The sequence below is a fragment of the Dipteris shenzhenensis genome, chromosome 27 (assembly GCF_047967505.1).
Source record: "Dipteris shenzhenensis isolate YYH24624 ecotype China chromosome 27, Dip_SZ_1.0, whole genome shotgun sequence".
NCBI classification, from domain to species: domain Eukaryota; kingdom Viridiplantae; phylum Streptophyta; class Polypodiopsida; order Gleicheniales; family Dipteridaceae; genus Dipteris; species Dipteris shenzhenensis.
The window spans coordinates 1,757,500-1,777,146 of record NC_141622.1 but is presented as its reverse complement, the minus strand read 5'-3'; the positions used below and the strand labels follow the sequence as shown (position 1 = coordinate 1,777,146).

The 19,647-nt window shown below is 50.6% G+C and overlaps 1 protein-coding gene across 1 annotated transcript in view; it reads right to left on the bottom strand.

Annotated features, from left to right (window-relative positions):
• Window positions 1-1,617: 1,617 nt before the first annotated feature.
• Window positions 1,618-19,647, bottom strand: part of NODGS (nodulin/glutamine synthase-like protein) — a 136,469-nt gene continuing 118,439 nt past the window's right edge. The window contains exons 14-18 of the mRNA XM_087398593.1: window positions 3,530-3,675; window positions 3,241-3,432; window positions 2,770-3,002; window positions 2,382-2,527; window positions 1,618-1,994 (exon numbers count right to left, since the gene is read on the bottom strand). Of these exons, the coding sequence (XP_087254719.1) occupies window positions 1,932-1,994; window positions 2,382-2,527; window positions 2,770-3,002; window positions 3,241-3,432; window positions 3,530-3,675 (780 nt within the window). The 3' untranslated portion in view covers window positions 1,618-1,931. The remainder of the gene's footprint in view (window positions 1,995-2,381; window positions 2,528-2,769; window positions 3,003-3,240; window positions 3,433-3,529; window positions 3,676-19,647) is intronic.

Sequence of the window (19,647 nt, the reverse complement as noted above, 5' to 3'; positions counted from 1 at the left end):
GCTTTCACAATGGAAGCCATGAGAGGAAAAGGGAGAGATCTAAGATGCGCTGAAGTAAAATCCATCTCGAGCTGTCCATCCAATCTTCCCCATGAGATGGTGTACAAGACTGAATGCTGTGTAATAAAAAATCTTTCCAAGGCTCCTATCCAAGCATCAATCCTCTCACCACAAACTTGTAGAGCAAGGCCATACACAGCAAGTTCGGATCAATAATATTGAGACCTCCTTCCCCTGTGGGGAGAATGAGGGTCTCCCAAGCCACCCTGGCTACAACATCTGAGGTGCCATCTAACCCATCGATAGGAAGTTCCCGATAGGTCTCATCAACTGAGAGATACAACCGCTAGATTTGCACTAACATGAGCAAACGAACCAGGCAGTAGCCAATAATAGTTGGTTCACAACCACTACTCTGGATGCAAGGTCAAGTTTGGCAGAACTCCAAAAAATGAGTTTCCTCCTGATGCTCTCCAACACGGGAGCAAACTGCTATGATGGAGAGACACCCACCCCAACCTGGCATCCTAGGTACCTGATGGAAACACCCCTCTGAATCCAAGTGAATCCTATGTCAATTCCCCAGTCTGGAGTGTCCTCATCACTAATCCAAAAGCCATTGGATTTGTTCCAATTAATATGAGCCCCTGTTGCAGTGCAAAACAAATCCAAGGCTGTCCTGAACGAGGTGATTGTCTGTAGTGTGGCATCCAAAAAAACAATTGTGTCATCTGCTAACTCACTATCCAATAGCTCATCCTCCTGCCTCAATGGAAGACTCAGCCCTATAATATCAGCTTTAGCTCTAAGGTAATAGCTCATAGCTTCGGCCACAAATAAAAAGAGAAAGGGAGTTGAAGGGCATCCCTGATGGACTGATTTGGTAATCTGAAACCTGTCTCCCCTGACTCCATCAATGAGAACCTAGCTATGGGCTGATCTGTAGAGAGCTGACACCCCTCTGATCCATGCATCTGTGAATCCAAAGCGAGCGATGGTACCCTCTAGAAAGCCCTAGTCCATCTATCATAAACTTTCTCAAAGTCCAGGAGTAGAATGACAAGCCTATGGCCATTATACATGGCCCAGTCAGAAGCCTCCCAAAATGAAAAGATGTTATCAAAGATGCTCCTGCCATGCACAAAGCCTATCTGCGTATCATGTATAAGATCTGGAAGAAAGGGCTGCAGACGTAGGCTGATTGCTTTTGCTAAGATTTTGTACAAGGTACCTAGGAGAGTAATTGGTCTCCACTGAGACACTAAATTCCTGCAACCCCCTTTTGGGATAAGATGAATGAGGCCCCCAGTCACCAACTTTGGATTGATGAAGGCTGAAATTCACTCTTAATGCATCCACTGCACACGGCACATCTGAACATAACCTTTGTGATGGCTTCTTGGTTCATTTGAGACCAAACATATGTTATCTGCCAGCCCATTAGCTTAATTGATGTCAAAGATGAAGCAAACACACTGGCCAAAATATGTATTCTTCTGTACAAAATATGAAAAATTCTTGCCCAACAAGACTGACGTTTCACAAAGCCATCAGAACAAAAGTGATCAGATAGAAATATCCCCAATATTTAGTCTCTATAAATAAACCAACCCCAAATAAACCATTGACTAGAATTGTTCACATAATGGTTTTCTAGATAGGTATGTTCTTTTGCAGCCGACCAAATCTAGTTTCAGAAAAAGCTCATCATGTACAAGTACACCTTCTTCCAAAAAATTGTGTCAAAATAAAGTTGACACAATTCTCAAACCATGTTGAAAGTTGATAAAAAATCCCCAAAACTACCACTAATCCAAAAACCTTTCAAAGACAAGCTGCTAAGAAAATTGAGTTTACCACTTTAGCCAAAAGTACAACAGCTCAATAACGCATTGCTATCAGAGAACCACTTTTGCCAAAATAATGTTATCTCAATAACGCATTGCCAGCATCTCTGATGCATCCATTCCATCCTTGTAAAAATTAATTTCTGACTGCAAAAAAAAAAAGGAAAAAGAAGAGGAAGAAGGCCAGTTAACACCGATGGTTCAACAGTTAGCTTTAGAAGACAGCACTGGCAAAATTGATCATGCAGTTTGCCTTCACTTAAGAGCATAACATTTGACAAAAAAGAAATGGAGTTTTGATATGTCTTATCACTTTCCTCGAACCACTGTTTCATGTGATTTTGCTACTACAAAAAGAAAACTAGGTGTCCATTCAAGATTTCATGTGTTCATACCATTCAATGTACCCTCGAGGACCTAGACAGTAGTTCTCACGAATGAACATAAAGCCATGAGCTGCTATAAAGTAAATAATTATTGATGTAAACATACACTTTCACAAAAGCATAAATGAGACAGAAAAGAAGAGCATACGCGTCGGATAGCAATGATGGCAGTCACCAAAGGAATCCCCAGAAATTTTTTAAGAACTTCATCGGCTTGAAGTGCTGTCAAAACTCCATCCAATGAATCGGGCAACTTGGGTACCATTCCTTGCCTCAGTAAAGAAGGATTTACATCTGTCATATGTAGCAGCAAAAGTTTTACAGATACGGATATTTCCTATGATTCAACTATCAAAGCAGTGCATCATGCGTTCCTTCTCTCCCAAAATCAATGTTTTTCTACTTCCATGCTATCTTCTTTGTACGAATAATCTTTCTTGTCAGAAAGGAAATGTAGTAAGCAATGCTTCAAGACGTTGGATGAAAGATCAATTGCATCAGGAATTTAAGAGCAATGCAAATGAAAGAAACGATACCTGTGGGAGCTGGGAGTTCCAAATTACTTCGCAAACCATCAATGCCGGCAGCAAGGATGGCTGCCAGGCCTAGATGAGGATTTGCACAACCATCAAAGCTCTTCAATTCAAAGTTGCTAACTAAATTGTTTAGTGCTCCCGGAGGACATGATGTTCGCAAAGGAGCCTCTCTATTTTCCCTTCCCCAACATTGGTAGGCTCCACTCCAGGTATTGGGCCTGATGCGGTCATAACTGACAAAAGCAGATCATATAAAAAAGTATCTCACTTGGATGAAACCCTGAAAATAATGGCCAGCTGCTATTTACGGAAGGCAAGCATTGCACTTTGAGCACAGGCTCCAACACAACCAGTGCATTTCATGTGTCCCACATTCAGTAGATATAGTTATAATGAATAAAACAAGACAAATTTGACTGCAGCAGCACCCCGGGTCGATTCTGATGACACTTTCATGCTCTTTGCACATACCTGTTTGGCAGTGGAGCTGTGAAAGCAAGGATGGAAGGAAGGTGATGGAAGACACCAGCCATAAAGTGCTCGCCTATATTTGACATTCCATATTGTGTATCGTGGTTTGAATGAGCCATGAATACATTCTCATTTCCTTGCCATAGACTCAAGTGCACATGAGATCCTGAACCAATATCATTTTGAAAATACCTAGGCAATTCACGGGCGATAGATTAGCAAATTGGATGGAGTCTCAGTCATTACATAAACCAGTCTTCAGACTCTTTGGAAAGTTGCCAGATCATACTTGGGCAAGAAAGTTGCCAAAAGTCCGTGTCTTTGTACAATGGCCTTGACAGTCTCTCGAAGGAGTAGCACATCATCAGCTGCTTTCAAACAGGGTGAATAGTGCAGCGCAAACTCAAACTGGCCGCCACCACCTTCTGCATGCAGCTACTTCGACCAAAACAATCAAACAGTCAAAATTCAGTTTTACTATATAGAGCATGCCACTCACAAGTCACGACGTACAATGTATGATACATGGATAACCAATACCATAATTGAGACAATAAAGTAGCCTGCAGGAGCGTAAATAGAAAAAACGAGCTTGGATAAGAATCAAGAAAAAAAAAAAGTGTGCCTAGCCTTCACAAACTGAATCTTATATATTCGGAAGTCTGAGCATTATTATATCCGCATGCAACATGTGGCAAAGGTTCCTTGGAAATGCAATGGTGCTGCTCATTTAGGGCGCTAAACATAAACAAAATAGACGTCTCCTTTAAATAAAATACAATACAAATTTGGCCACTATTGAAGATTGAAATGGTGCACTACATGTCACAGTCATGGAGCATAGCCTGACAAATGGCCATTGCATTTCTCTCCTTATAACCATGAGATGTCCCCTCACATAAACCATAGAAGGACAAAGGCATTATGGAGTATGCACTCCCCAACATTTACAGACAGGCCCAACAGCGGCCAAGTGTAAGCAAATAGGAGAGGCCACTACAGGGGCCCAAGAAATGACTAACGCAGATAATTGGTTGGCAGCCAAGTAGCCTGCCAATTACAGTTGCACCAAGTCACTAGGCTTTGGGGTTAAAACTGGCTGCTCCAGGCTAGCCATTTGGGCAAGTTGTCAATTAGGTTTACTTGGAGTACAAGTAGTCATGCTATGTACAAGAGGGATTCAAATTTCAGTAGACTGCAGTCCTCAATTGAGGAGTCCAGCAGCCTGAAGTATCATAATGGAGGTATTGTTGAGAAGTTGAGAAAAGGCAATCTCTGACTCAGGCATCTCCATCAAGTGAATGCAGGCTTTTTGAGACTGGTGACTGTCTACTTGTACTTGCATCCTCGTATAGGTAGCATTGATCCAAGCCTTCAATACAGCACATTGTTTTAAATGCTCATATCCATACCTCACAAGAATATCACCAGCAGCACCCTGTTGAAATTTCAGTTTTTTGGGCTGCCACAATATAATATTGGAGTAATGTGCATTACAACCTCAGCATAGATGGAGAAGATCAGGCATAGCATCAAATGTGAGGATCAGTCATCATTCTGCCAAAAGTGTTAAAAAATGGAGACCAGGTACCATACAGAATAGTGACTGACTTTCTCAGATGATTCTTTGCGAATGGACTGAGTTGGAAAGCTGCAGGTTCGCTTCTGCCACATAAGCTCTGAGGGAGAAATTATAAAACCCAGTTTAGAAACGTGAGAACCTTCTGATCCACCTCAAGGAATATTACACTCGCATTCCTGAATGCAAAGTAAAATCTAGGAATCAAAATTGAAAGCTCCCAAGATAGAAGGCTGAGTTTTTCCAGCACTGGAAATTTTTGGAAGAGCTTATTCCTAGCATAAACTAAGATCTTGTAAGTCCAGGGAAATGTCATCTACATGGGCCCAGATAGTCATCACACCCTCCCTCGCCATGTCCATAATACTAAAAATGCAGTAGCAGAGGATCAAAGGCATTGGAAACCTAAAAATGCAGTAGTGGAGGATCAAATGCAGTAGTGGCTAAATTGCTCATCATACAGGCACATTGGAAACCTGAAAATGCAGTAGTGGAGGATCAAACGCAGCCAAGGACGTCACAGGAACAGGCCTTTTGCAGAAGTTCAGAGCATGACTAAAAAATATACCATGGTAGGGTAGTTCAGCGGACAGCGAACTAGTTAGACATACCCAGCTGACTTGGTTGGGAACAAAAGAGCAATCTAAAAGGCTCGCAGGTACTGCCCACTTCAAGGGGGGATGCCCCTCTTCCCCCCTATCCCAAATGAAGCAGTTGATTCATATAAAAGAAAAAATGACTCTTACTTCAAGTTTCATGCTAGCTAGCCTATCTTCTTCCAATCGTCTGCAATATGAAGCAACTGGATACTATTGTCCTACTTTTATTGGGTAGCTGTAAAAGTTCATCAAAACCTAGTCAGTATACTCCACTATATATTTATTGATCATATCCACGGCTTCACTGTTCTTTGATCTGCTTGTCTTTTCAAATCATGTGTTTTGACTCTAAAGGAAACAATATGAGGCACCTTAGAGCTTGAAATCCACTTACATGGCACAAGTTCTGTTTTCCTCAATGGATGACTCGATGTAAATGATAATTATGGACAATTTTGATGTGTGCACCTACATTGGAATCTTTTTTTTTTTCAGAGAATAGAAAATTCTATTAATAAACTGCTTAGTGACACAGACGCCAAGGAAAATACAACCCCCCAATAAAGGGTACACCCTGGCTGCCACTCTTAGGGGATTACCTCGTACAAAAGGCTGAACAAATAACCATTGTGGTGAAGCATAGAGAGCAGTTTACCTTCCATGGGTTGCCAGTAGAGATCATTGCATCTTACACATACCTGGGAGTGCTTCTCTCCGGCCTGATCTTCATGATGAAACCTACGATGCAGGCTTGACTAAGCAAGGGGTATGCCAGAGTGCCAATGCTTTCACTCTCATTTCTAGGATCCCTAGACCAAGTTGCTTCTCTTTGGTTGTTTGATACGTCCAACCAACATGAATGGCAGCCCATGTGGGACCCTGATCTATCAGAGGTAGATTGGGCTTGGGTGGAGAGGCTACAGGTTCTTTTACTCTCACAGATGATCTGCAATAAGCCATCAGTCCCACACCAGATCATCTTGCAAGTTCAACGTCCTCCACTTTGCTTGACGAAGCATTCCAAGTGACCACATGCCTCCATTGAGTTAGGGATTTTGGTTTCACCACCTTAGGCTTACAAGGTAACCATGGCTAGCTTTATCCGCGTCCAGGACATGCAGATGGTTTGCAAGCCTTTTGACTTTAAATGGACAGACTACATCCTTTTCAGTATTAGCCTCAAGGTCCTCTCTAGTCTGCTTAATCATCACAAGACTAACCAATCATTCGGGAGAATCTCATACAGCTACACACGTATAGGACCTGATTAGCACCTAGCGAGCTTCCCTTTAAGCTTAGCTTCTACAAAGAGCAATGCCTATAGATATCAAAGGAGGGCTTCATCAACCCGCCGGTGCATACACTTGTCCCACTCCTTGACGATCTCCATCGGGCAATTTTATGTTTCTTCCCACCTTGTGTTGAGACCAAATGAATTGAGGCCTACCTAGCGAGAGCCGCATCTGCACTCTATGCAATCTACAGGAGGTTAAATCGAAGGATCACCTTACTTTCAGATGTTCTATATCCTATGAGATCTGAGGCCGCCATCATAGTCTTTTCAAAGATGGATTCAGACCCCTCTCCAACCTCCTGGTTCACTGGATTAAAGACGATTAGCAATCTTCATTCACGATGGAGGCTGTACGACACAAGGGCTAGTTGCTCAGGACACAAAGATGAAATAATTAGGCCCACGTAGACTCCACTCGGGTGACTATTGATTTTTTTTCAATTACATGGTACGGACCAGAAGTCACCAGGGAGACGAAAGTCAAGATTTGGAGAGAGAGACACAACATATCTACCAATGCATTGATGCACAGATGGGGCTCACACATCTTCCTTCCAAGTTTGTTGGACTAGCAACCCAACCGATGAGGGTGACATACGGCCCTTGTCTGATGGAGAGCTACTAGGAGGAGACCCAACACACCACACAAGTTGATCGACATCATCACTCTACCGCGGGCTTTATCTCTCTTCAATGCCCGTCCCCGTGGGAGCCTCAATCTGCTAAGACCCTCCTATCCCTTCTCAGCCACCCACTAGACCTAGTTACCCAGATAGCATACAAAGGACCATCACAATGATACCACATTGCCAATCTATCTTTCTCCCCATGGGTTCAGATATTGAGTACTTGTATTTGTATTTGGATTTGTCTTGGTTGTAAATGCTCGCTTAGTGACTCCACCCATTCAGGGTTTTTGGGTCTCATACACCCTTCAGTCTTTCAAAGACTTTTTAACAAACTTTCAACCACTCACCTAGTTCATCATAAAGCTAGATAAAGTTGCACAAGGTGAAGATCCTCTTTACACTCATCACTACATGCAGAGAGAGAAGCTCTCCAACTTGTATAAATACCCCATAATGGAATGAAGCCCACACTCTTTGGGGCATTGTGTTGAGTCTACTTTGGTATTCCAAGCATTTGTCTCAAGTGTCCATGCTTCTTTGCACTGCACGTCCAAAAGCATGTCCTAACCTTGCAACCCTTCTCCCCTCTCCTCCAACCCTGCAACCCACCCTCTCCCTCTCCTCCTCCCTCCTCCTCCTTCCTCCTCCTCCTCCTCCTCCCTCCTCCTCCTCCTCCTCCTCCTCCTCCTCCCTCCTCCTCTTCCTCCTCTCTCTTCTTTCACCCATGCTCTTACACCTTCTTCCTCTCCCACTCCTATGCTTTCCTAAACCCTTAAACTCCATGATCTACGAGGGAGACGAGTTCTCCACCATGTACTCTACTCTGAACCTTGGAACCTTCTTCTAACCCTGGACTCCTTCTAAACCCTGGAACCTCCTTCTGAACCTTGGAACTCTTTCTGAACCCTGGAGGAGGGAGGGGAGGGGTGGCAGCGCGGCGCAGGACGGGGAAGGGGAGGGAGGAGAAGCGAGGGTGTAGCAGCGCAGCACGAGGGAGGGCGGGGAAGCAAGGAGGAGAGGAGGGAGGGGACGGGGGGGTGGCAACGTGGCGCAAAGGTGGGGAAGGGGGAGGAAAGGGACCGGGGGTGGTAGCGCAACGCGAGGGGGGGGAGGCGAGGAAGGATGGAGGGGCAGAGAAGGAAGGAGAGGGAGGGCGGAGAAGGAGGAGAGGGGGATGGAGGGAGGCGCGGCGACTGCGAGCAGAGAGGCGGCGGAGAGGGAGGAGGGGAAGGGGGGAGGGGGCCACGCAGCGCGAGAGAGGTAGACGGGAGCGGGGGGGTGGGAGCATTTGCAGGAGCCTTTCTGAGAGAGGGATCCCTAGAAGCTATGCTATCATTAGACAGCATGAAAAAAAACTGTGATTGTCCTCCTACCTCGAAGGTCCACAAGGTTTCTTGCAGAGACACTAAAATGGGGAAAGAAACTCTTATAATAATAATAGTGAAAAGAATATTTTCCAATGGAGCTGCAAATTAACAAAATAGTACCTATATCCAAAGGAGGAGACAACAAAGGCTCAAAGGAAAAAAAAGGTTCCTATATCCAACGAAATAACAAAATAGTTGCAATATTCAAAGGAGGAGACAACAAAGGTTCCTTTATCCACTCTCCCTCTGAAGGTGTCACCCAGGGGTCTGAGACTCCTACTGCCCCTATCTGAGGGAGTGTTGGGCCCTGACTTGCTGACTTTGCTTGCCCTACGGGGGAGGAGGAGCCCAGCCCTGACCAGGAGATTAGTTTTGGCCTAAATGGCCCCTCTACTTGCAACTAAGACACTGGCCTGGTAAACCGAAAACCTCCACTCTCTAACGAAGTGTACCCCCTCAAGGGTCTTGAAAAGGATCAAGTCTACGAGGGCCTCTGGGCTACTGGGGACCCCGTCGTCTGCTACCACTCATGCTACCGTATCTGGTGGGGACTCCAGGACTGTGCCAAACGCTCTACCAATGGAGCGAAGGATGGCTCTGTATTCCTTTGGGAGCCCTGGGAAACGGAGCATCACCAAGAATCAGGGAACATGGTGTGTTGTGTCCATGTCCTCCACTGTAAAGCCATGGTACCAAGGGGAATTTCCCAGGTACACTAGATGCGGGCCAAGGAGGATGGGGATCTGCTCCACAAGTGTCAAGGCGGTAGCAGGAGAGCTCAGCTAGATGAGGAAGACACCTCTTTAGTAGATGGTGACCTCCTGGATGTGGTCACCTTCTATTGCCAAGCTTGCCTAAATCCACTCTCTCACATGTTTCCTCTTTAGTAGATGGTGACCACCTAGATGTGGTCACCTTCTAGTGCCAAGCTCGCCTGGATCCACTCTCTCACCTGTTTCCTTGTGGGAGTGAGGCCCACAATTCTGCCCATGACTACCTTGTCCTAAATTGACTGGACTGCATGCTGCAGCTGTTGCTTTTCGTCTAAGAAAGAATAACTTGCCAGACCAAGGGTCACCACCAAGATTTTCTTTCTCCGAACAAGCACAAAAACTCCCACTACGAAGAAGGGGAAAAGAAAAAGAAAAGCCACTTGGAAGTTGGGTGGGGAGCTGCCTCACCCCCAAGAAAGGCTAGGGAGAGCCCTTGAAGAAAGAAGCACCTCGAAGAACCCCCTGCGACCCAAACCCGAACACACCCAAGCCCGAGGGTCAATGGAGGAGTCGAGAGATGCAGCGTATGAGTTCCCTGGCTGCTCCCGCTGCCCGCCATCTCCCTCCTCCCTCCAGCTCTCTTCTGCCTCTTGCTTGCCCCGCCACTTCCCGTCTCCTTCCCCGCCTCCTCTCCGCCTTCTCCCCCGCCACATTTCTGCCCCCTTCCCACCTCCATCTCGCCCTCCTTCTCCGCCTCCTTCCCCTCCTCCCTCTCTGCCTCCTTCCCCGCCTCTCCCTCTGCCTCCTTCCCCTTCACTTCCTTCACCTTCTTTGCCCCCTTCTCCACCTCCTTCTCAGCCCCCCCTCCGCCTCCATCTCGCCCCCCTTCTCCGCCTCCATCCCTGCCTTCCTCTCCCCTGCTCCCTCCTTCCCTCTCCTCCCGCTTCCTTTTTCAAGGACCAAGTTAGGCTGTTGAGAGAGTCTATAATTGTACATCGCCTTTGGGCCTCTTTGCTGGGCATAAAGCCCATATGGCTGGCTCACCGCAGCCCCATGTCCCGTCTCCTTCCCCGCCTCCTCTCTGCCTTCTCCCCCGCCACCTTTCTGCCCCCTTCCCACCTCCATCTCGCCCTCCTTCTCCGCCTCCTTCCCCTCCTCCCCGTCTGCCTCCTTCCCCGCCTCTCCCTCTGCCTCCTTCCCCTTCGCTTCCTTCCCCGCCTCCTTCCCCTTCTCTGCCCCCTTCTCCACCTCCTTCTCAGCCCCCCCCTCCGCCTCCATCTCGCCCCCCTTCTCCGCCTCCATCCCTGCCTTCCTCTCTCCCGCTCCCTCCTTCCCTCTCCTCCCGCTTCCTTTTTCCAGGACCAGGTTTGGCTGTTGAGAGAGTCTATAATTGTACATCGCCTTTGGGCCTCTTTGCTGGGCATAAAGCCCATATGGCTGGCTCACCGCAGCCCCATGTCCATGGCCACCCAGCCCTTTGCTGCTGCCCACATGGTTGTACATCATGCACATCGGCAGCCCGCATAGCTCTACACTATGTACAGCATAGTGAACAGCCCCTAATACTGCCTCTCCTCTCAGATCTGCCCATTTCTTCACCTTGTGCCCCATGGCAGCCCTAGCTGTCCTTTCTTTAATGCAAATGTTATGCCCACACGTCCTCCTCATTTGGCGATCACGAGTGGGGCAGTGACCTATATAGACTAACACCCACTCTAAATGAGTCAGTGTGGGCCCGCACCTGCCTAATCAAAGAGATGCTCACTTGCCCCCATAAAGCAGCTCTCTGGAACAAGTCGAAGGCACAGCTCCATCCAGTGAATCGCTGCCTTGTGAATGTCACCAATGATGGCTAGGGTCTGTTTCTACCTGTCTGAAATCCAACACCATTCATAATCCCATGCATATCATCCTGTGCCATAAGATCCCCATAGCTGCTCAGCTTAGATCCCACCACCAAGAAAATTAGATCTTTACCCAGTTTTCTCTAAAACCAAGCTCCTGCGGAGCTCCACATGAGTCTGACTTTTGAGTCCACCAAGGTGTAAAATTATCCTGTTTTAGTGGGCCCTCAAATCTCAGACAGACTTTAACCATGTCTAGCGCATATCTCTCCAGCATCATGCAATCGGACCTCCATGGAAAGTCCTCAGAATCAGCTGTATCTAGAGTCTAGCAACATCACCATCTCCCTGAAGAGTGTGACATCAATGTCCACATCAACGAGCAGAAGGCTCTGAACGTTTGCTCCCTATCTGTCCACAAGATTGTGACCCTCCACCTTAACTAACAATCTGCCCAAAGCATGTAACTGAAATCAACTATATTGCACAAAGACAATACGTATCCTGGTACAACTTTCTATTGCCCCCCATTGCAGAAGAAGCTAGGTACCTCCCTGAACTGCCCACCATATTAGCGTCCGTGTATAATGCTAATGATGCACCAGCCAGTGTTGCCATCAACTTCACACTCCACCTCTGAGTGGCCAATCTCATCTCTTGGTGCAGAGTATATCATCATCAGCCTCAGAAACAAAGAACCCTTGCTAGCATTGACCTTCACAAATGAATCTGGGTCTGTGGACCACTGCTCAATATTAGACATGAGCATTGTCAGACATTGTTTTGCCAATCTAATTTCAGGGCTATTGGAAACAAGCACCAGCAACTAGAATGTGCTAGAACTCAAAGACATCAAGGAAACCCTACTAGCCCGCATCCTTCGCTCGTGGATCACTGCTCAAAATTAAACATGAGCATTGTCACACACTGTTTTGCAAATCTAATCTCAGGGATATTGGAAACAAACACCAGCAACTAGAATGTGCTAGAACTCAAGACTTCAAGGACACCCTACTAGCTGCTCCCTGCTTAACACCCTACTATCCTGCATCCTTCTCTCCTTCCCCTTCTGTCTTCCTCCTCTCCGCCCCCTTCCTTCCACATCACAACCCTCCATGTGCTGTTTACACCCTATCTTGGGCTAGTCTAGAGGAGGGACCAAGACCTAGTAAGGACCTCATCTAACACGTAATGTTAGAGCTAGTGCTGATCCCTTCAGGGAATCCAAGCCGACACATCCAACTGAAGTCGTCTACAAATGCAGGAGAAGAAAGGCACCAATGCTACCTGCTTTGAGTGCCCCACCATAGATGCTAGAACCACTAGCTTAGATCTCAGTGCACCTCAAAAAGGGTCTGTCCACCCTTAACTCATACAAAAGGCTGAACAAACGGCCACTCGAGTGGTTTATAACGCATATTATACCACCATCTATGAAATGAAGGAAAGGGCCTAGCTCCCATATACTGATAAATGCCTCCCTCCTATGTCTAGTGTGATCCGAATCTCCCTGGAATCTGTCCCAGCTGATTTTACCTCTTCGAGACGCCCCAACATGATAAAGTTGTAAGCAACACATGTCTCTGAGTACTTCCGCAGATCTTTTGCTGCAAGCTTGCCATACACTACAAGGATGTATTGGTGTCTAGTGTTGAAACCGATGATATCCCTAGAAAATTCAATTATAGGATGCACCAAACAAGCTTGCCTATGTCCTTTAGAAGATTGTTCAAGCAATGCACCATGCATGGACTATATGACTATGGATATTGTGTCTCAAGAATTCAACCGTCTGCCCTATTAGCATTCTCCCATCTGAAATGAGCTGAATGGCATGCTCAGCCACTATCTCCTCAACGACCCTCACTCCACAACTCAACCCTTGCTGTCCCCGAGGGTATCCAAAAGCCAACGAGGGACTGATTTTTGCTGTCTCATGACAGCCCTCTCCTCTTGAACTGCCTTGCTCAATAGCATGCCATCTGACGGTGGACAATCAGGCTGAGCAGGAGCAACGGTAGGAGGATTGAAGCTGCTAGAAGCATGTGGCATGGTGCTCTACACTGTGTCATCTGTATCTATGAAAGGTGGAATAGAATCAAACACATCAGAGGCTTCGACTCAAGACTCTGTTTTACAGTCCAGCCAAGGTAAAGGGGCATGCTCAGCAAAAACCACGTCCCTATTGACAATCACCTTGCTTGTGCTAGGCTGAAACAACTTGTAACCTTTGCTTTTTGAGTTGTAGTCAATGAAGATGCATTTGACATCCTTATCATCAAGCTTATGCCTCAACTGAGGGGTTACATGCACATACGCAAGAGACCCAAACATCCTCATGTGCGAAATGACAGGCTTATGACCTGTCCATGCTTCCTAGGGAGTCATGGTCTTTAACGCCCGAGTGGGTGCTCCATTGAGCACAGTTGGCACACATGATTGCATCCAACCGTATGTTTCCTTGTCTCCTGCTCCTGTGAGCTTCCCTTCCTCCCCTGCCGTACCTCTACCTCCCCCTCCGCCGTTACTCCTTCCGCTCACCCCCGCCCCCGCTACCCCCTCCGCTCACCCCCGCCCCGCTATCCTGCCCCGCTACCCCCTCCGTTCACCCTCGCTATCCCGCCCCGCTACCCCCGCTATTCCGCCCGCTATCCCGCCCCGCTACCCCGCTTCGCTACCCCTCCGCTCACCCCCGCCCCGCTACCCCCCTCCGCCCCAGCCCGCTACCCCCCGCCCCGCTACGTCCGCCCCGCTACGCCCTACCGCCCTAGCCCGCTACCCCCCCACCCCAGCCCGCCACCCCCTCGCTCCACTCCGCTCATCCCCGCCGCCAGCCCACCCACTCACCCCTCGCCTTTTTTTTTTTTTTTCACCTCCGCCTTCCCCTCCCGCCCTCACCCCCGCCCCCCCCCGTTCACTCGCCCCACCCCGCCCCCTCCGCCTCTCCATTCCTCCCCACCCCCCGTCCGCCACCTCGTGCGCCACCTCCGTTCCCGCCACACCCAGGCTCCACCCTCCCGCTTCTACCCCCCGTTTTTGGGTGACAGCCTCTTCCTCATCGGAAGCCTCGCAGTTTGTCTTGGCGGTATGGCGGCTCCCTGCCCGGAACCGGAGGCCCAGACGGTCCCTCCCTCTCCAGATGCCTACCGCGTCATCCTGACTAAGCAGCAGTCATCTCGGGTTCAGGAGGTGGCCAATGACTTTGCTCTTACATCAGTCTACGGCAGAGTCATTGGACATTCCCCCTCCAGATCAGCCATCAGGGACTGGCTCCAGTCCACTCTCATGTTAGAGGACGGCCATATTGTGGAGGTGGCCCTTATGGGAAGGGGCATCTTTTGGCTCAAACTCTCCAGTGCGAAAGCTGCCAGCAACCTGATTGCTGGCTCCCCCACGTCAGTGGACGGGAAGATTATCATGATAGTCCCGTGGTACCGTGGGTTCAGCGCAGCAGATTTTGATGCCCGATTCCGTATACCTCGCCATCCAGTGACGCTGGTTTTTCTTGGTCTTGCTGCTGAGCTGCGGCCGATTGTTAGGGACCTTGGTTCCCACTTCGGCTGGGTTATGCACGATACCTTCGCCGATGCGGTGACTACGGCAGGAGCCCCCCGAGTCCGTGTGGCTGTGGCGGATCCTGCGACTCTCCCGGCAGTGATCGAGATCGTGACAGGTGCCGGCAGCATCACCCAGAGCATGGTAGTCACCGGACAGCCAGGACAGTGTCTGAGGTGTCACGGCTTTGGACACCTGGCGGCTGCCTGCCCACGTTTCGCCAGCTCTTCTCGGCCCTCCCCACCTCCCCCTGCTCCGCCCCCTCCTCCCCCCTCCGGACAGCCATGCCAGGAGGAGCAGAGGCAGCCGGAGCCCCGACCAGAGCTAGCTGGCGGCTGGACTGAGGTTAGAAGAAAAAAGGGAAAGAACAAGAAGATTTCTGATAAAGGCAAGGAGGCAGAGGCTACCCCTCCTGTAGCTGTACCCCAGAGACCCGATAGGCAGCCGCCCCAGGGACTTGGGAGAGCATCTTCCTCGACGGTAGCCCGCCCTCCACAGCCTCAGGTCCCCCTCTCTCCCTCTCCCCAGCCTCCCCCCCTCCAGCCCCAGCCCGTCCCCCAACGGCACCCCTTGCCTCCCGACCCGCAGCTTCAGCCCCCGCGTCCTCCTCAGTCTTCTTCCCCTCCTTTTCAGCCCCAGTTTCAGTTGCAGCCCCATCCCTCCCCCCCCCCGCCTCTTTCAGTTCTCCCGCAGAGCTAGCTGCTCCGTCGGTTCCCCAGCCGAGGGCAGTTCCCGCTCCCCCTCCTCCTTCTCCACCGCCAGCCGCCCCTGAGGAGTCTGAGCTGCCTATTCCCCAGCCTCCTCCCCCTCCCCCTCCCCCTCCGCTGATAGGACACCCGGAGCCTCCACCACCTCCGGTGCAGGCTTCTCCGTCCGCTAGCCCCTCAGTGGCAGACTCTGATGGGCCTCAGCCTCAGGAGAGAGAGCTCCCCCGCGACTTTTACAGATCTGGCCCCTGGGACTACTTGGACGTGGCCGACCTCGGGACCTTCCCTGCTTGCCTCGACATCAGTATCTTCCTGCTCCGCAAAGGGGCGGATGGGAAGATAGCCGCCTTGGCCCCTAGGGATGGCCCTAGCTTTGCTTTCACGTTCCTCAGTGACGGCACCGAGACCTGGACAGACGACTCGGTTTGGGAGGCTCTCAGGGAGCAGACGCATGCTCAGATTTGTTCCTGGATAGGCCCGTCCGGTGGGCAGCTTCTCGAGACTCAGTGGTCCGAGGGTGACGTGCGCCTGCAGTGGCGTTGCGCCGCCAAACGATTCAGACTGATTGTGATCCTCAAGCCCCCCCTATCTTGGCCCCTCCCCCAAGATGTCAGAGCCTGGACGCCTCAGAAACTCAGTGCCTTCTACGGGATGTCCACCTCAGAGATCTCGAGCTGGCTCGAGAAAGCCTTTGTTCATGGTACCAAAGGCCTCTCGCCTTTGCTGAAGGTGTTGAAGGACGGGCAGGACGACCCCGCCTCCCCCTCCAAACCTTCCCATAAGCGCCAGCGCCTCTCCTCCAAAATGTTAGCTTCTTCTTCGACCTCGACCGCGAGCAGACAGTTGTTCGCTGCCTCCCAGTCCTCACCATGAGCCTACACCTCGTATCCTGGAATGTGAACGGGTTTCACTCTTCTGGCACCCGTGGTCCCAAGAAGCTCATTCTGAGACAGGAACTTCAGCCAGCAGTGATAGGACGTGTGGATGTACTTCTGCTACAGGAACACAAGCTTTCGGCGGCTCACTCCCGTAGATGTGGGAAGATCCTCACTGGTCGCTCTCACACTTATTGGGAGCCCTCGATCGGCGCACTGGGGAGGAGTGGTGGTGTCTGTACTTCCGTGGGAGAGCAGCTAGCCCAGGGAGTTTTCGATCATGGCACGTTGATTCCAGGTCGTGCCCTTTGAGTAGGCCTGGAATTAGAGGGCTCCAGAGTTGGAATCCTCAACATTTATGCCCCCACAGATCTCCGTTGTAGAGCCACCTTCTGGAGGACACTTACAGGGATTATCCCAGACATGGATTCCTGGATTGTTGGAGGTGACTTCAACAATTTGGAGACCTTGGAGGACCAGCAGGGCAGAGGACCGGAGTTTACAGGTATGGCTCAGGCAGAGCAGTCCGCTTGGGACTCTTTTATCTTTGCGACAGGAGGAAGGGACTGTTGGCGAGACCCGTCCTTCCGGCGTTGGCACAGGAGCTTGGACTTCTCGTGGGGTTTCCGCAGGGAAGGACGCAGACTCCTGGAGAGGCTGGACAGATTCTATGTTAGTGATTGGGCCATCAGCAGAGGCGGTCAGGCCGGTATAGTTCCAGGGACGACACTCTCCGACCATGCGCCGGTGCTCTTATCATTAGATTCGGCAGCTCAGACCCTTCCCCCTCGCTCATGCCGGATTCCCGATTCCATTTTCTCGAGGGAGGACGTGCGCAGCAGTATTTGCGATCTTTGGGACAGAGACTGGGGCGAGTGCGAGGACTTGGTTGATTCGGTGGCGCAGGCGTTGCAGGAGTCCAGCCAGATCTGCCAGCTCGCAGCCCTACAGGTTCGACAAGAGTGGTGGGGTAGAGAGAGAGCCCTTCGGAGAGACCTCGCCTCCATTCAGCGGCTCCAGCAGGCATCCCCGGGCTCGGAGGAGCTTCGGATCCAAGCCCTTCGAGCCAGAGCCCTTCTTGAGGAGACACTCCAGCGTCGCTCACAGTTTTCCTATCACGCCTCTCTCTCCTAGTGGGCTCGGAAGGGTGACCGGATGTGCAGGGAGTTCTTCAGGACACATGGCCAGAGAGCTGCAGGTGATCAGCTTCGGAGTCTTAGGATAGCGTCGGGACACATTGTCACGGATCCGGGAGAGGTCTTGGGACTGGCCACCGACTTTTACAGGATCCTTTTTCAGCAGGAGCCACCTGCTCCTCGCACTCATCGTGCCCGCGAGGAGGTGTGGAGACACACTCCTTCCTTGGTCCAGCCTAGCATGCAGGTGACGCTGTTGGCACCATTTACCACAGATGAGATGCTGGAGGCCTTGATGGCCATCGATGGACAGAGATGCCCAGGTGAGGATGGGCTATCCCGGGCATTCTTCACCTCCTTCTGGGACCAGATCCATCAGCCCCTCTTAGCAGCTTTTCAGAGGATTTTCAGCAGCCGTTATATGCCAGAGAGCCTCTCCTCGAGATTGATTTTCCTCATCCCTAAGGGAGGAGATAGACAGGAGATCCGTCAGTGGCGCCCGATCACTCTCCTTACCACTGCCTACAAAATCCTAGCCAAGATGATCAGCGCCAGAGTTCGGCCTCTACTTCCAGACATCATTCACGACACTCAGACAGGCTTTGTTCAGGATCGCAGTATCCTGGACAATGTCTTCACCTTTTCAGAGGCGGCAGAGTGGGCTCAGCACAGCGGATCACACCTTGCCATCCTACTTCTCGACTTTGAGAAGGCCTACGATCGGGTGGACTGGTCCTTTCTGGAGGGGACTCTGGAGCGGCTAGGTTTCCCAGCAGGTTGGATTCAGGGCATTTCAGCTTTGTACAGGACAGCCTCTAGCAGAGTCATCATTGGAGGCAGGATGGGAGAGCGTTTTGGCTTGGAGAGATCAGTGCGTCATGGTTGCCCCCTTGCCCCTTACCTGTTTCTCTTCTTCGCCGAGGCTATGACTTACTATCTCCAGGCGAGGTCTACAGGGATCAGGGGTGTTCGCCTCCCCCTCCGGGAGGACACGGAGCTCTTGGACTCGGAGTACGCGGATGACACAGCCCTGTATGTCCAGGACGATGAGTTGATGCTGGAGAGGGTGAGGTTGGCCCTGGAGGTCTTCTGTTCGGCTGCTGGTGCGAAAATCAACTGGAACAAATCAGTTGGTTTCCTCACAGACCCCGGGGCGCGTTCTCAGTGGGGGAGGTTTTTGGGTTTCAAGTGGATCCCACGGGGACAGACAGCTAGATACTTGGGTTTTCAGGTCGGCCTGGACATCATGCCAGCTCAGCAGTTTCTCCCGGTGCTAGATTCCATCCGATGGAAGCTGGCTTTCTGGAGCACTGCTAAGCTTTCCCTTGCAGGTCGTGCCTTGGTAGTCAACCAAGTCCTCCTTGCCACGGCTTGGTATATGGCTTCCTGTTGGTGTTTCTCGAGATCCAGTGTGGCACAGCTTAGGAGGCTGGTTCGAAACTTCCTTTGGTCCGGGGAGGATGGCCTCAGAGATACCAGAGCCAGGGTTGCTTGGCAGACAGTTATTCTTCCGCAGGCTGAGGGAGGCCTGGGAGTCATCGATCCAGAGCTGCAGAGTCAGGCCTTGCTAGGCAAGTTAGTCATCCGCGGTTTGACCCCGGGGGGGCAGACGTGGAAGATGCTACTTCAGCAGGGGGTCGGTTCTTGTGTCCCGCGACGAGGTGGAGAGTGGCTCCCGTCCCTTAGGTGGATCTTCACTTCTGCCCCACTTACTCAGCCCCGCTCCCCACTCGTTCGTAGCCTCCTCATGGTTTGGAGGCGGCTCCGCCTCAGTCTCATTCAGTCCCCTCCCCGCTGTCAGGAGGAGATTGATCGCCAGCCGCTTATCTAGAACGATCAGGTCAGAGATGCCGAGGGCCTTCAGTTGGGGGAGAGATCACACATCAGGTGGGATGGTTGGATGAGGGGGCCAGCCCGCGGTCCCTTCGAGTTTGGAGGGACACGTACAGATATTTGGAGACGGCTGATCTCGCAGACGCCGCTGGAGGTGTTCGTGGAGCCCAGGCGAGACGCACGGAGATCGACGGCGCGATCCCAGCTGATTGGTTGGTTCCACCGGAGCCTCAGATCCTCATGCCTGGTGACGACCGTTGGCTGGGACAGTTCACC